At 44.7% G+C, this 17,390-nt stretch overlaps 1 protein-coding gene across 1 annotated transcript in view; it reads left to right on the top strand.

The window, feature by feature from the left end:
* LOC141132956 (hexokinase-2) overlaps window positions 1–17,390 on the top strand; it is a 76,592-nt gene that overhangs the window by 24,209 nt on the left and 34,993 nt on the right. Inside the window, exon 3 of the mRNA XM_073621979.1 lies at window positions 11,162–11,310. Within this exon, the coding sequence (XP_073478080.1) occupies window positions 11,162–11,310 (149 nt within the window). The remainder of the gene's footprint in view (window positions 1–11,161; window positions 11,311–17,390) is intronic.

The following is a 17,390-nucleotide window of genomic DNA, read 5'->3' as shown; positions in this document are numbered from 1 at the left end:
ATGTGAGCTTGTGTTTAATCAGGAGGTTTTCTTTCTACAGCTGTGTGTACAGAGAAAAGGGAGCGGGCCTTTGTGTTGGGTTGCTGCAGACACCCTCTCATTAAACATAGACTCTTGCAATGTAGCAGCAACTGTGGAAAGAAAGCCACTCCTGACGTAAAAATGAGGCGTGGATCCATCATGGTGACAATGACTTCACTGCAAGGTCACCAGGTTCACTGATACCTAACATGGATTTCCTTTCTATACAGGGAAGGGAAAATCAAATGACATGGCCTCATATTACATGATTTACATACTGCAACTACATTGCTTTATTGTTATGGACTAAAAAGAAGAGCATTTTTTATTATACTTTAAGGTTAAATGTGAAGAAAGTTTAAATGGTTTACTTTCATTGTAGCAGAATTCTATTATTGTATATAATCACCTATCACCCTTCCTGCTAGAATTCACATTGATCTTATGTTACAGAGAATCCAACCAGAGAAGTGAGACTAGCCCTGTAGGAGGGGGGATGAGATTTTTGGAGGCAGATCACAGGCAAGGCGATGGGGAACTAGTCCCAGAATTCCCCAAAAGGCTCCGCCCACTTGACAACTCAAATTCACGGCTGATGGGGAGCTAGTGATGGCATCATGCCATTGAATGACAGTGGGCAGATCCCAAAGCTGCATGAAGTGCGGTGCACAGCCAATCAAAATTAGAGCGGACCTGATGGGGAACTAGCATCTCAGTTCCTCATAAAGCTTCGCCCACCCCACTACAAAATGGGCACAGTGTTCGGGGGCATTAATGCGCACCAACAGGATTCTAAAGCGTATCTATGACTCCCTTTATGAATTCCCCAGACTGTCCCCCCAAGATTTAGTTATGACGTATGCCTGTGCCTTGGCACATTGTCCTGTTTCCTCTGTTATCAATGAAATGCCTTGTGATTAATAATGGCAATCTGATTGGATTTAGGATAGGGGTGCTCCTAGAAACTGGGGGCAGATAAGTATGCTTTAAAGTGGCTGTAAACTTTAGACATGAAATATGAACAAAGCATACCACGCTGCATACTTACCTCCACTATGCAGCTCGTTTTGCACAGAGTGGCCCCGAACCTGCTCTTCTGGGGCCTCTCGGCAGCTCTCTCTGCTCCTCCCCACATTAGATAACCCCCTGGGAGAAGTGCTCTCCCGGGGGGTTACCTTGCGGGCATGCTCCTGAGTCCAGCATTCAGCATCCATAGATGCCGAATGCAAGACTCGCCCCCCCCACCCAGTGGCCGCATCATTGGATTTGATTGACAGCAGCGTGAGCCAATGGCTGCACTGCTATCAATCTATCCAATCAACAGCCGAGAGACAGCGCATCAAAGTTCGAGGGTTTAGGGGGGCCGGTCACTGCCAGGTGTTATTTCACCTTAATGCATAGGATGCATTAAGGCAAAAAACACTTACTTTTACAACCCCTTTAAGTGTCACATCTGTCTGCTGCTTCATTCCTCTGCTGTCAGCATGAATCACTTCTGACAGGTTTTTCCTGACACCAAGAGAAAAAAGGTGACACAGGAGAAATCTCCAGCTGGTTGACAGCCTCAGCTCTGTTTCTGTGTACCGTGTGGAGGAGTGTGTGTCCCTTCCCTCCAATCAGCTCTCATGCCCTGTACACACGGTCGGACTTTCTAACGGAATATGTGCGATCGGAGCTTGTTGTGCTCCATCGGACTTTTTCCATCGGAATTTCCGACACACAAAGTTTGAGAGCAGGCTATAAAATTTTCCGACAACAAAATCCGTTCGCGTAAATTCCGACCGTGTATGGACAATTCCGACGCACAAAGTGCCACGCATGATCAGAATAAATGAAGAAACTAAAGCTATTGGCTACTGCCCCGTTTATAGTCCCGTCGTATGTGTTTTACGCCACCGCGTTCAGAACGATCGGATTTTCCGACAACGTTGTGCGACCGTGTGTATGCAAAACAAGTTTGAGCCAACATCCGTCTGAAAAAATCCTAGGATGCACATTGTTTTGTAAACATATTTATAGTGAGTTTTTCACCATACAGCGTTTGATAGAATGTGTTATCCTGATTGGCTAAAGAAAAAACTGAGCAGATTCCTGTCCGAATCCTAACTATGTTCCTTGCTATACTGAATCCAATAGAATATTATTACCCAGATGTGTTCGCCTCTCTGTCTAATGAAGGCAGCAGAGAGGTCACCCCTGCACACCAGCTGTATGTTAGCTCTGCATATGTTTTACATTTAATTGTTACTTTTAACCTACTTTCCAATAAGTAGCTGCTAGACATGACTTCCTCTGTTGAAGGCCCTATTGTAATGGTCATAACTGGTTATCTAGCATAGAATTATTTATTACAGAAGCATTGCATCAGCAGACTACACGCTCTCTCCAGATTACTCCAGATTTTACAGCAGCAATAACATGGATCATTAGTCGCCATTTACTTACTAATAGGAAGTTAAGTAATCAGGGACAGGGTTGAAGTTTATTTTCTAGTTGCTTAACACCGGCATCTTTTCAGGTTGTCATTGCAAGTGACCTTGGAATATACTGAGAGACACTGGTAGTATTACAAAGTCCAACCTATCAAATCTTTGCTTTTATTTGGTAGTCTGCTCTAGTCTAGCCTAGAGGATAATAGCAGGATCTCATTGGTTGCTACAGTGACTGCTTACAGGGCAATTCAAGGTTTTCCGAGACCTTTCTCTGTCCGGGACGGTGGTAACAAGAACATTAAGTTGACTATAGGGGCTTTGTACATATATTTTTTTAAGACATCACACTGCTCCAGACAATCCTGAGTAGCGATGCCTATTTTCTGCAAGCACACGTTATGTGATCATTTTAATAAAAACTACTCCTAGAATCATCTATTGGAGCCAGCATGGGGTCTCCTTCATTATGCAAAATTACTTTTCAATGGTACAAAACACCAATAGTAAAGGATGGTTTTATGTTCTTAGAGTGTTAGGCATTTTTTTATTAACTAAAAAAACAGGTAAAACATGCTCTGTCAATGATATTGCACAGAAAAATCACTTTTCTTCACTTTTGGCAGTCCCCCTCTGGCACTGTCGGCTCATCCCTCCTTCAGGTCCTGTAGCAAGCGGGGTGCTAAGGAGTCACCTGTGCATGCATGGTTCTGTTGGGTCCTGAGTTGGGCTATGTGCGTCCATAGACAGAGACTAGATTCAAGTAAAAAAAAATGTGTAGACATTATTACCACTTTAACAATAATTTGCTTTAGGATTTCTCTCAGTACCCCTACCCCCTTCACCACCTTCCCCTGCAGTGCCCTTGATGAATGTAGCCACAGATGTTCAGGTGGCCATAAGATGAAAACTATGTAAGGAACTCTTTATCACAACTTTAAATATTGAGGCTTGGTGATGTCCCCTTAAGCTGGCCATAGATGGTTGGAATCTTGGCCGGTTCGGCAGGGACCGGCTGAGATTGGGACAATCTATGGGCAGACTAGTTGTTCCCAAGGCGATCCATCGATCGACTTGGGTGCAATCCAGCATGTTGGATTTTTACATGCAACTTTTACCAGTCGATAGCAATAATCACTGTGTTCTACTGGCTGGGATGGCTCCCCGTGCCCCTTACAACCCGTGGTATCAGCTATGGCCTGCCTTAGGGCTCGTTCACATGGGCAGCCAAGAAAGGGTAGGCGCAGTAAATGCATGCAGTTCAGCTGTTGTTTTACCACTCCCCGACTACCCAACTAAAGAAGGGCATTCAGCCATTCAGAGCTTTACACATGGCATGGTAAGAATGAAACTGCCTGTCGCTTTTGGGAGGCTGTACTATCTCCAAACACGACCCACTCACGTACATATGGGGCCGTACCGCACACATGTGCAATGCACACAACTGCGGCATGGCTCCTTGCGCTTAATTGGGTCATGTTTGGCAGCAGTACTGCCGGAGAATGGGACACATTCAAGTTAATGGGGCAGTGGCACAACCATCTTACATTGCATGCAATTGGATTGTGGTGGTTCAGTTATTTTAGGGTTAAAACAGGTGATGAGGAGGTGACATGTTACCTCCTCACTGTCAAATGCTGTGGATCACTTTTAGGAGGGGAGGAAAGGGCTGCCGCACATCAGAACAAGCCTTAGGGCTACATTGTAGAACAGTTCTGTTCATGTATTCTAACTATGTGAACCATAGTGAGATAGCTTAACTGCTCAACATGACAAAATACTGTTTGTACGGCAGTTACATAAATCCAGAAACTTCAGTGCTTGTGTTGAGAACTCAAGTATAAAGAAGACCAGGATATTGGGCTGGTGCATCCAATCTTATGGATTACTGAAGGTAGTCATACGTGGCTCAGTTCCTGATTGTCCTGATATCATTATGGGGCGAGGACCAGGTTGTGAAGCGCAATCTTAAGAGACAGTAATAAGCTTTTCTAACCAGTAGAATCCTCTGTAATCTCACAGATATTTCAGCTGTCTAGTAATCTTTCTTATTGTAAGAAAAATCTGTTGGAAGTATTATTGCAAGTAGGCTGCTCTACTTGTTGGCCAAGTCATAGACCTCAGTGTGATGGGTCCCAACTGGTGTGAGTAAGGGTGGAAGTCTCACCTCCCACTGGCATCTGTTAATCTGCTCATCTATGATCAGACTTTATACACGATCCTTTACAGCTCACCCCCTACATGGGTACCATATACCCCTGGTTTTCAGGCACAAACACTGTTTTATCAGGAATGAACCTAATTCAAAATGGCACTTGTGTCTATGGAAATTAATGTCTTCCTGCCAACTGTAGACTCCTGTTGGTGTAAATTGTATTTTTATAATAAATTATAGCTCTGGCTCTGTAAATATCTGTGTAAACAGGAACATGAATTGACCAACAGGGAAGTTAAGAAATTAAGTGGACAAGATTGCAAGGAGTGCAAAAAGCTAGAACATGTGTGCAGATGGATGGTTGAATATGTACACATGTTTAGACATTTGTGGCCGTGATTACACACACAATGTGCAAGGGGAAGGCAGGAGGATGCAGTGAAAATCAGGAGATAAATTGCCTAACCCTTAATACTTAAAGTGAAGGTACAGACAATCTTTAATGTTTGTTTTTTATTTTATATACTTTTTTGCATGTTATACGTACCTGCTCTGTGCAGTGGTTTTGCACAGAGCGGACCCGAAACTCTTCTTCTGGGGTCCCCCGCCAGCACTCTCCTCTTCTCCGAGTGTCCCCATAGCAAGCTGCTTACTGTGCATTCCAGAGCTGTTTGTGTCCATATACACATAAAGCGTGGCTCTGTCTCGTTCACCCCCACTCCCTTCTCATAGGATTTGACTAACAGCCGCAGGAGCAAATGGCTCCTGCGGCTGTTAGAGCCTCCAGCGACTGGATCAAAGCATTGGATCAAGCATGGACTCAGGTAAGTATTTAATTGGTGGTGCTGGGGGAGCTGCTATTAAAAGACTTTTTACCTTAATGCGTTCTTTAAAACCACTTTAAGGGCAGGAATGGAGGCAGCCCAAAGGTGCAGCGACACATTAAAAGCTCAGAAAAGTGCAATAGCAGCTGAAGGCATTCAATCCGTCTCACAACAATATCAGCAAACTATACAAAAATCTCAAATATTTTTAAAGTAAGGGTGCACATGGAAGGGCTTTGCACAACATGAGCTTCCATGTGCACTGTACTTCAAAAGCTAGTACAGCTAGTTATACTTTGGGGATGGTTGTCATTTTCATATACCCTGCTTTCACTGCCTTGCACTCAGCCTGCTAATTGGGCCGATAAGTAGCAGAAGAAGACTGATGAGGTCATCCTTTTGTTTCCTCTGCCTGCACCACCTGTCAGGTTAATACTTTTTAGCATGCAACTCGCTTAACTGCCTCCCAGTCCCGGTCCTCCCTCTCCCAGTGTAAGTGCTACTGTACAGGGAATTAAAAAAGGCCAAATCATGTTAAATTCAGGTACTCTTGATAGATGTAAATTAAAAAATACTTTGAATGATTTAATAGTGAATATCAACCTGCATTAATGTGTCATTTATATGTGATACCGACCTGCATTAATGTGTCATTTATATATGATATCAACCTGCATTAATGTGTCTTTTATATATGTAACCAATACCGACTTGCATTAATGTATATTTTATATCCGTTTAATGATATCACATCAGCTAAAATGTAGACCATACTAGTTCTGGGTAGAGATGAGATCAGAGTCTCAGAATTAGCAGGAGTCAGGTAGTGTAAACATGAATAAACAGTGATCCGGCAGTGGTGCTTCTCTGACGACAGCAGAAGGTTGCTTGTGTTGCCTCTGTGGTCATATGATGAGGTTGCTGGGGACGCCCATACATAGACACATTGGGGTTGATTTACTGAAACTGGAGAGTGCAAAATCTGGTGCAGCTATGCACGGTAGCCAATCAGCTTCTTGTTCAATTAAGCTTTGACAAAAAAAAAACTGAAAGCTGATTGGTTTCTATGCAGAGCTACACCAGAATTTGCGCTCTCAAGTTTTAGTAAATCAACCCCATAGCTTCAGAAATAAAATACACTTGTACTTTATTATAAATATATTTGTAGCTCATATCTATACATATGGTGAATTTTACAAATGAATTATAAAATACTATACCAGGCTTTACCAATAAAATCCCCGGAGGGTAAGCAAAAAGGTCACTATTTAGATGAGGGGCTATTTAGAAGTGGAGTCTCTATGGAGATATTCCTAGAAAACATGTGTTTTCCATCATTCCAGGGAAGATAGTGCATCAATGCCAGGGAATTGTATTATTTACAATGAAACAGGTCTATACAACAATACTGTGCGGATCCAGCTTCCTGACTTCGGTGGGGTTAAACACTCCCAGCTATCTTTGATTTATATGGCCTCCTCATTGTATAAACACAATGGTTCTGGGCAGTGTAATCCCTCGCACTGGAGCCAGCACAGCAGAATCATTGCCTGCAATAGAGTGCTGAGAGAGGCCATTCCAGGTCTCACATCCTAGGCAGTACCAAGCCATTCAGATAGCAAGACAACTGATTAATTTACTACCATATCTACCATACCATACCATATCTTCTATCACAATTTGGATTAGCAGCAAGGATGGGAAGTGTTATCATAATGGGGGATTTTAATTATCCAGACATAGACTGGGCGGAGGGAACCGCACATTCATCTAAGGGTCACCAGTTTCTAAATGTCTTGCAGGACAATTTCATGGGTCAGATGGTAGACGCACCAACTAGAAATAAAGCATTACTGGATCTACTGATTACCAACAATACAGACCTGATCACGGATGTGGAAATATGGGGCAATTTAGGAAACAGCGATCACAGGTCGATTGGCTTCAGTATAAATCATACAAATAGGAAACATAAGGGGAATACTAAGACACTGAATTTCAAAAGAGCCAACTTCCCTAAACTACGAACCTTGCTAGAAGGCATAAATTGGAATAAAGTCTTAGGAACAAAGAACACGGAGGAGAGATGGGTTTGCTTTAAGAGCATATTAAATAAGGGCATTAGCCATTGGGTAATAAATTTGAAAGAGCGAACAAAAGTCCTGGATGGCTTAACTTCAATGCAAAAATGCATAAAAAGCAAAAGAAGAAGGCCTTCAAAAAATACAAGGTTGAGGGATCATTATCAGCATTCAGACTTTATAAAGAATGCAACAAGAAATGTAAGGGTGCAATTAGGGCGGCTAAGATAGAACGCGAAAGACACATAGCGGAGGAGAGCAAAAAAATCCCAAGAAATTTTTTATGTAAACAGTAAAAAAGGGAGGACAGACCATATTGGCCCCATAAAGAATGAGGAAGGACATCTGATTACAAAGGATGGGTAGATGGCAAAGGTATTGATTTTATCCTTCTTCTCAGTCTTCACGAGGGAATTGGGTTGGCTTCAGTAACCAAAACTGCAGTGTTTATCCTCATGACACAACACAGGAAGCACCTTCATGGTTAACAGAGGACAGAATTAAAATTAGACTTGGGAAATTTAACATTAAGAAATCACTGGGACTAGATGGCTTGCACCTGAGGGTACTTAAGGAACTCAGTCAAGTAATTGCCAGACCATTGTTCCTAATTTTTACTGACAGTCTACTGACTGGAATGGTACCAGCTGATTGGAGAAAAGCCAATGCAGCACCAATATTTAAAAAGGGCCCAAAATACATCCCTGGGAATTACAGACCAGTTAGCCTAACATCAATAGTATGCAAGCTCTTGGAGGGGATGATAAGGGACTATATACAAGATTTTAGTAATGAGAACGATATCATTAGCAGTAATCAGCATGGATTTATGAAGAATCGTCCTTGCCAAACCAATCTATTAACCTTCTATGAGGAGGTGAGTTGCCATCTGGATAAAGAAAGGCCCATAGATGTGGTGTATCTACATTTTGCAAAATCATTTGACACAGTTCCCTATAAACGTTTAGTGTACAAAATAAGGTCCGTTGGCATGGACCATAGGGTGAGTACATGGATTGAAAACTGGATACAAGGCAGAGTTCAGAGGGTGGTGATAAATGGGGAGTACTCGGAATGGTCAGGGGTGGGTAGTGGGGTCCCCCAGGGTTCTGTACTGGGACCAATTCTATTTAATTTGTTCATAAATAATCTGGAGGATGGGGTAAACAGTTCAATCTCTGTATTTGCGGACGATACTAAGCTAAGCAGGGCAATAACTTCTCCACAGTATGTGGAAACCTTGCAAAAAGATCTGAACAAATTAATGGGATGGGCAACTACATGGCAATTGAGGTTTAATGTAGAAAAATCTAAAATAATGCATTTGGGTGGCAAAAATATGAATGCAATCTATACACTGGGGGAGAACCTCTGGGGGAATCTAGGATGGAAAAGGACCTGGGGGTCCTAGTAGATGATAGGCTGAGCAATGGCATGCAATGCCAAGCTGCTGCTAACAAAGCAAACAGAATATTGGCATGCATTAAAAGATTAGAGATAAAATGATAATTCTCCCGCTCTACAATACTCTGGTCCGGCCGCACCTAGAGTGTGCTCTCCAGTTCCAGGCACCAGTCCTCAGGAAGGATGTACTGAAAAATGGAGCGAATACAAATAAGGGCAACAAAGCTAATAAAGGGTCTGGAGGATGTTAGTTATGAGGAAAGGTTGCGAACACTGATTCTATTCTCTCTGGAGAAGAGACGCTTGAGAGGGGATATGATTTCCATTTACAAATACTGTACTGGTGACCCCACAATAGGGATAAAACTTTTTCACGGAAGGGAGTTTAACAAGACATGAGGCCACTCATTAAAATGAGAAGAAAAGATGTTTAACCTTAAACTACGTAGAGGGTTCTTTACTGTAAGAGCGGCAAGGATGTGGAATTCCCTTCCACAGGCGGTGGTCTCAGCGGGGAGCATCGATAGTTTGTTAGATAAGCTCCTGAACAACCACAACATACAGGAATATACAATGTAATACTGATATATCATCAAACACATAGGCTGGACTTTATGGACTTGTGTCTTTTTTCAACCTCACCTACTATGTAACTATGTAACTATATTACATAACATAATTAAAGCTGAACTCTAGGCACAAAAATGTTCCTTTAAATATACTCCTCAATAGCCACAAAGGTTATAAATGCACTTTGTGTGCACCAAATATTTTTGCAAACCTAGGTTTTATGTTGTAAAAGTAGCAGTGACATCATCATTGTGCTGTAGTTCAGGGAGCAGAGCAATGGGAGGGGCCCATCAGGGCCACCCACTACAGGCTGCCTGTAGAAAACTACAGGTGGGGTGGAGACAAGACCAACCACCCTGCACAAGAAGAGAGAGCAGCGGTGATCAGTCTTTATTACAGGAAGCTCCTGCACAGAGGCAAAGTTTCACACTGGATCACTGCACAGATCTGGGAGAAATATACAGTGTACACTAAGATTCAAGGAAGAATGCACATGATTCTCTTATTTAGACAATATTTGCTTTTCCTGGAGTTCAGCTTTACATTTTCAATGATTGTGATTTTATATCCAGTGGGAATATTCATCTTTCCCATCTGTCCATGTGCTCATTGTCAGGGGAAATCCACATTTTTTAAGTTGTCCCTAAAACAAGAGGTAATGAGAAATTTTCGAATGGGGCACCTGTTCCAGGGATGATTGCTGGACACCGTTTAGATCAGCAAGGGATCTGTCCACTGCTCTATGGGCAGTGGATTCTGCCTGTCCATTTATACCCGACTGCCCTCCGATCTGATCAGACTAGATATAGGGGGGTGGCTCCCCTTTTGTTTGTTTTTAGCGGACCAGATCGGATTGGAGGTAGGCGGGTACATTTATACCAGCCGGTGCATAGGGGTGAATGGAGGGTCTGATCGGGTCTGCCTAAAAACCTGTGAAAGGGGCCTAAGGGGGAATTCTCGTCGCTTAACGGGATTCACTCTAACTTCCTGTTGCCTTTGCTGTAAGGAAGCGAAGGGAAATTTCCTCAATGATAAACAGAAAGCAAAATACAAACTGGAAAGGGTTGTAACTCTGCCATGCTTTATCAAAAACTACAACAAAAGTTTTACCTGCACATACGTTTTAATGAACAATTCTGGGTAGCTAATTAAACCAATAAATGAGTTTAAGATCCAGCAGATGAAATCACAAGATTACTGCCATATGAATGTGGAGTGGACTGATGCACTACAGTCATGCCTATCTGAACTACAGAAGCCATAAGGAGGTAGATGATGCTTCTGTATGCTTCCTAAAGCTTTACTTTCAAAATCTGGAAAAGCCAAGCAGAGGCTGCCTTCTATGAATGCAGTATACTCTTTAGTATTTTTAGCAAAAGTTTTGTTTTTCATGGTACAGAAAGATTTAATAAATAAAAAAAAAAGAAGACATGCTCACAATGTAGTAGGAAAATGAATTGTCCCAATAGTGGAATCCTTCCTTCTGAGTTCTGGGTATATACCTCCTTTCTAGTGCGAACGTTTCCAAACTGCCACATGTAATATTCTTCACACTGCCGTGTAGTTTACTTTGGTTCTGGAAAAATGGGTGAATTCACAGATCATAGTCCTAATAAAAAGTTCAGACGCTAAGCTGAAGGGTTAATATTAATGCATGAATTTCTTCTTTATCCACAGAAAATGGAGATTTCCTGGCACTGGATCTGGGAGGAACCAACTTTCGTGTCTTACGGGTGAAAGTTTCAGATAATGGAACAAAGAAAGTAGAGATGGAGAATCAGATTTATGCCATCCCTGAGGATCTAATGAGGGGAAGCGGGTCACAGGTGAGACCATTGGCTGGGATTGTCTGGAGTATCTTAGCCAAATACATATACAGACTTGCTGCTAGTTTGTATCAGGAGTTGTATACCATTCTCTGAGGGTGTGTGTCCAGACGTTTTACTCTCGGTCACACTTTATTTACCTTTATAGATGTCTCCCCATCTAGCCATACCATACCATACATTTTAGACTGGAGTGCCTCACACTTTTGCATACTCTTAAAGGGTGCCACAACTGAAAAGACGTTGAGAAATGCTGCCTTATGCCCCGTACGCAGGATCGGATTTTCCGATGACAAATGTTGGATGTGAGCTTGTTGTTGGAAAATCCGACCATGTGTATGCTCCATCGAACATTTGTTGTCAGACTTTCCGCCAACAAATGTTGGCTAGCAGGTTCTCAAATTTTCTGCCAACAAATTTTGTTGTCGGACTTTCCGATCGTTTGTACACAAGTCCGTCGCACAAAAGTCCACGCATGCTCGGAATCAATACTCACCAAAGACAACATTAGCAGAAGGAGCCCAAAGGGTGGCTCATGACTATTGAAATTCCTTTTTATCGGCTCACCGTATGTCTTGTACGTTCCCACAGTCGTAATTGTTGGCCAACATTTGTGTGACTGTGTGTATGCAAGAAAAGTTTGAGCCAACAACCTTAGAACAAAAATCCACGGTTGTGTTGTCAAAAAGTCCAATCGTGTGTACGGGGCATTAGAGTAATAAAGTTCTGGGCTGCACATACAGTGTTGTGGCCGTTATCGCTGGATCATAGTTGTAGTGACAGTAACAGGCGCTGTATAATACCTCAATGGAAGAGAAAAAGTCACCAGCACTCCATAAATAATGCGGTTTTATCCTTGTCACATCACATAGTCAAATATAGCCAATGTTCCGGTGCCTTGCAGGGTCCTCACATAGTTGAAAGGACCCTTTGGGGTCCCAAAACGCTAACCGTATTTGACTTATGTGATGTGACAAGAATAAAACCGCATTAATTATTGAATTAGAAGAGAGTGCTGATGACTTTTCTTTTTTTATGTATACCTGACAGTCTTCTCCAATAGTGTTCTAGACTGCCTATTTCTAAGTACAGAACCAATTAGAATTCGCATTGCCAAAATCATACCAGTAGAAGATGAATTCTGAATGGTTGCCATTGATCGCTGTGCTTCAAAAATTAGCACCTAGAGCCTAACTTCAGGCATTTTTTTTTTACAAATAAGCACAAGGGATGGTAATTACATTGAATGAGAAGTGTCCCTTGTGCAAGTGTTTGCTCTCTTTCATCCTCTGCCCCTCATACCACCGCAGTGGTATTCTTCTGGTTCTGGTGGGGTTGATACGAGCTGATGGACCTGTTATAGGTGCTTGTCAAGAGTGCCGACTATGTCCACGCTTTCCCTCCCCCTAGAAGTTGTACTATAGCAATAGTAAATCTATTTTTCCTAATGGGAAGCTATAGTACAGCTTCTATGAATGGAAGAGGGGGGCTGAAAGGGTGGGCATAGTGGGCATTTTTAATAAGTGCCTATGACAGGTCCATCAGCTTGTATTAACCACAACACCACTGGAAAATTACCACTGCAGGGGTAAGAGATCAGCCACCGGCACAAGGGACACTTATCTTTCAATGTAAGTACCTTCCTTGTGAACTGAAAGAAAAAAATAACTCAGCTTTTAAGGATTCTGTATATTATGGAATAAGTCTGTTAGGGCCTGTGTCAGTGGGCATTGGGCTTGTGTCCATGGCATCAGTTTGAGACACTTTTGAGACCATCTCTAAGAATTCATTGATGCATTTGACCTGCTGACCTGTGTTTGACTTGCATCAAGCAGGTTTTGCATTGCTATAGACTTGTAGTGAACAAAATCCCATCAACACAGGCACCAAGTGTCTTAGGAGTCTGATAAAAAAATGAATTCCAGTTGTGTCCCCGGCGGCTCACCTTTTATGGGGTCTTGTGTAATAGGTGCATTAATACAGGTGCAGTCGCCTGGAAGTCATGCACAATGCGGTCAGCTTACAGAATGTGCCCTCCTCAGCATTTCCTGCGTGCTGCTCATAGCTCCCCCCCTGCACACAAGGGTAATTTTCCTGCCAATGAGTGATTTCAGGAATTTCAACACGACCGCTCGACTACAATAACTTGCACAATCCGGCTTCACTCTGCTCAGCTCCTGCCATCTTTAATGCTCTGATTAGCTGTGACATGTTTTGTCAGGAGCTTGGCAAAGAAAACAATGTAATAAAAAAGAAGCCATCAGCCTGAAATGACTGAGCCAGTCTGCAGTCTTCCAATATTACAGTCTGGCAAAGGGCTGCATAAAAAAAACCTCGCCACACGCAAATATTTTTGAGTTATTATCCCTATTAAACCATGTTTAATACGATATGGGAATTAGGAATTAATATTGATGTATTCATTATTATACTGATTGTTTCTTGGTATAAGGCTGGGTTCACACTGGTCCGACAAACGCTCCGACATTGGGAGCTCATGTCGCATGACGTGTGAAATTTAATGTTTCCCTATGGGAGCCGTCCTAACTGGTCCGACACAAGTCGTTCCGACTTTAGAAATGCTCCCTGTACTACTTTGGTCCGACTTTGATCCTACTTCAGCCTATTGACTATCATTGAAGTCGGATCAAAGTCGGATTGCCGTCTTGCATGATCCGACTTTGGCACGTGACTTGTGCTCAGATGTTCTTGAGGGGGAACTCCGCGCCAAATTTTAAATAAAAAACCGGCATGGGTTCCCCCTCCAAGAGCATACCAGGCCCTTGGGTCTGGTATGGACCTTGAGGGGAACCCCCTACGCCGATAAAAACGGCGTGGGGGTCCCCCCCAATCCATACCAGACCCTTATCCGAGCACGCAGCCCGGCCGGACAGGAATGGGGGTGGGGACGAGCGAGCGCCCCCCCCCCCCCCCCCCTCCTGAGCCGTACCAGGCCGCATGCCCTCAACATGGGGGGTTGGTGCTTTGGGGGAGGGGGCGCGCTGCGGCCCCCCACCCCAAAGCACCTTGTCCCCATGTTGATGAGGACAAGGGCCTCTTCCCGACAACCCTGGCCGTTGGTTGTCGGGGTCTGCGGGCGGGGGGCTTATCGGAATCCGGGAGCCCCCTTTAATAAGGGAGCCCCCAGATCCCGGCCCCCCACCCTATGTGAATGAGTATGGGGTACAGCGTACCCCTACCCATTCACCTAGGAAAAAAGTGTCAATTTAAAAAAAAAACACTACACAGATTTTTAAAGCATTTTATTAGACAGCTCCGGGGGTCTTCTTCCGACTTCGGGGGTCTCTCCGGTTCTTCTCCACGCTCTCCGGATCTTCTGCCGGGCTCCTCCGCTCTCTTCTGCTCTTTTGCCGCTCTTTTGCTAAAGCGGAGGAGCCTGGTCTTCAATTTTCTGCCTTCTTCCCTCTTCTCCTGATGTTGACACGACGCTCTCTGGGGCTAGAATGCTCTCTGTGCGCTCTGCTCTGACTTATATAGGCGGTGACCCCGCCCCCTTATGCCGTCACAGTCCCAGCATGCCCAGGGACTGTGACGGCATAAGGGGGCGGGGTCACCGCCTATATAAGTCAGAGCAGAGCGCACAGAGCGCATTCTAGCCCCAGAGAGCGTCGTGTCAACATCAGGAGAAGAGGGCAGAAGGCAGAAGGCAGAAGGCAGAAGGCAGAAGGCAGAAGATTGAAGACCAGGCTCCTCCGCTTTAGCAAAAGAGCGGCAAAAGAGCAGAAGAGAGCGGAGGAGCCTGGCAGAAGATCCGGAGAGCGTGGAGAAGAACCGGAGAGACCCCCGAAGTCGGAAGAAGACCCCCGGAGCTGTCTAATAAAATGCTTTAAAAATCTGTGTAGTGTTTTTTTTTAAATTGACACTTTTTTCCTAGGTGAATGGGTAGGGGTACGCTGTACCCCATACTCATTCACATAGGGTGGGGGGCCGGGATCTGGGGGCTCCCTTATTAAAGGGGGCTCCCGGATTCCGATAAGCCACCCGCCCGCAGACCCCGACAACCAACGGCCAGGGTTGTCGGGAAGAGGCCCTTGTCCTCATCAACATGGGGACAAGGTGCTTTGGGGTGGGGGGGCCGCAGCGCGCCCCCTCCCCCAAGGCACCACCCCCCATGTTGAGGGCATGCGGCCTGGTACGGTTCAGGAGGGGGGGGGGCGCTCGCTCGTCCCCACCCCCATTCCTGTCCGGCCGGGCTGCGTGCTCGGATAAGGGTCTGGTATGGATTGGGGGCGACCCCCCACGCCGTTTTTTCGGCGTAGGGGGTTCCCCTCAAGGTCCATACCAGACCCAAGGGCCTGGTATGCCTCTGGAGGGGGAACCCATGCCGGTTTTTTATTTAAAATTTGGCGCGGAGTTCCCCCCTAAAGATTCATACCAAACACAGTGCCGGCATGGGCGGGGATCCAAGTCGGATCCCCGTTCATTGAAAGTCGGACACATGCCGGCTTCATGTCGCAGGGCAAAGTCGGATCCAAAGTAGGACGGCTGTCGTGTCGCACCAGTGTGAACCCAGCCTAACACTTATTGAGTTATTTACTTTTAATTAGAGAAACACTGAAAACCCCTTGAGGTAGCTTTGTGTGCTGCTAATAAAGTACTTTAGGTAAATAAATTTAAAGGACCATTTAATATGAAATTCAATTTACTCATTAAATTTTATTTTTTTTTTTAAACAGTATACTTTTTTTTATAAACAAAAGCATAGTTTACAGAAATAATCCACATACAAAGTGGAAGTGGAAATTGTGGAAAATACAAATAGAAGTCATATGAACACTTAGAGCAGGGATATGCAATTAGCGGACCTCCAGCTGTTGCAGAACTACAAGCAGTGCATCTTAAGAGCATTATAGCCCCCCGCAATACAGTGCACCGGGGCCCTGTCTACAAAATCACGCACGATTGCCCATCAAATGCAGCTTTACTGTGCCCGTGAATGCAGCCTCACTGTGCCCATGAATACAGCCTCACTGTGCCCATCAAATGCAGCCTCACTGTGTCCATGAATGCAGCCTCACTGTGCCCACCATTGCAGCCTCACTGTGCCCGTGAATGCAAGCCTCACTGTGCCCACCATTGCAGCCTCAATGTGCCCATGAATGCAGCCTCACTGTGCCCACCATTGCAGCCTCACTGTGCCCGTGAATGCAGCCTCACTGTTCCCACCATTGCAGCTTCAGTGTGCCCACCATTGCACCCTCACTGTGCCCACCCCTGCAGCCTCACTGTGCCCATGAATGCAGTCTCACTGTGCCCACAATTGCACCCTCACTGTGCCCATGAATGCAGCATCACTGTGCCAATTAATACAGACTCACCATCGCCTGGTAACACACACACAGCGGGCATCTCCTCCTGTGTATCACAGAGCTGGCTGGGTCTGTGTTCGGCGGCCGCGCTGTAACAAGGTCCCGCCCCCCTAGACCGGCTTGTGTGATAGGCGGAACACTGATTCAATCTACTATTACACAAGCCGGTCTAGGGGAGTGGGACCTTGTTACAGCGCGGCTGCCGAACACAGACCTAGCCAGCTCTGTGATACACAGGAAGAGGAGAGAGGGAAAGAGCGGAGCGCTGCAGCCACAATTCAAAGTGGACCCAGGGCAGGCAGCCTACCGGGAAATTTCCCGGTATCCCGGTAGGCCAGTCCGGCCCTGGCTGGGGTCGCTGGGCAGGTGGGGCCCCCCAGGCAAGTGGGGCCCCTGGGCGTACCTATGCGAAAAGACGGCCTTGACTACAAGTCCCATGAGGCATAGCAAGACTCTGACAGCCACAAGCATGGGACTTGTAGTTTTGTAACAACTGGAGGTCCATTAATTGCATATTCCTGACTTAGAGGAATAGCTTAACAATCATAACATAGGTTATATTGAAGTAAGGAATGTAGTACTGATAGGTGGCCAAAAAAGATCAAATCCCCAAATTGTCGGGAAAACACCACTCATAGTATTTAAGAATAAAAGAAATAATATATCAGAATGTACAAACATGTTTGAGAAATGCAGATGACATGAACAAAGGCACTCCAGGCTGTATGGCAAACATGGCTTCCTCCATAC

Source organism: Aquarana catesbeiana, linkage group LG03 (genome assembly GCF_042186555.1).
Source record: "Aquarana catesbeiana isolate 2022-GZ linkage group LG03, ASM4218655v1, whole genome shotgun sequence".
Lineage (NCBI taxonomy): Eukaryota > Metazoa > Chordata > Amphibia > Anura > Ranidae > Aquarana > Aquarana catesbeiana.
This window is presented reverse-complemented; position numbering and strand designations above follow the sequence as displayed.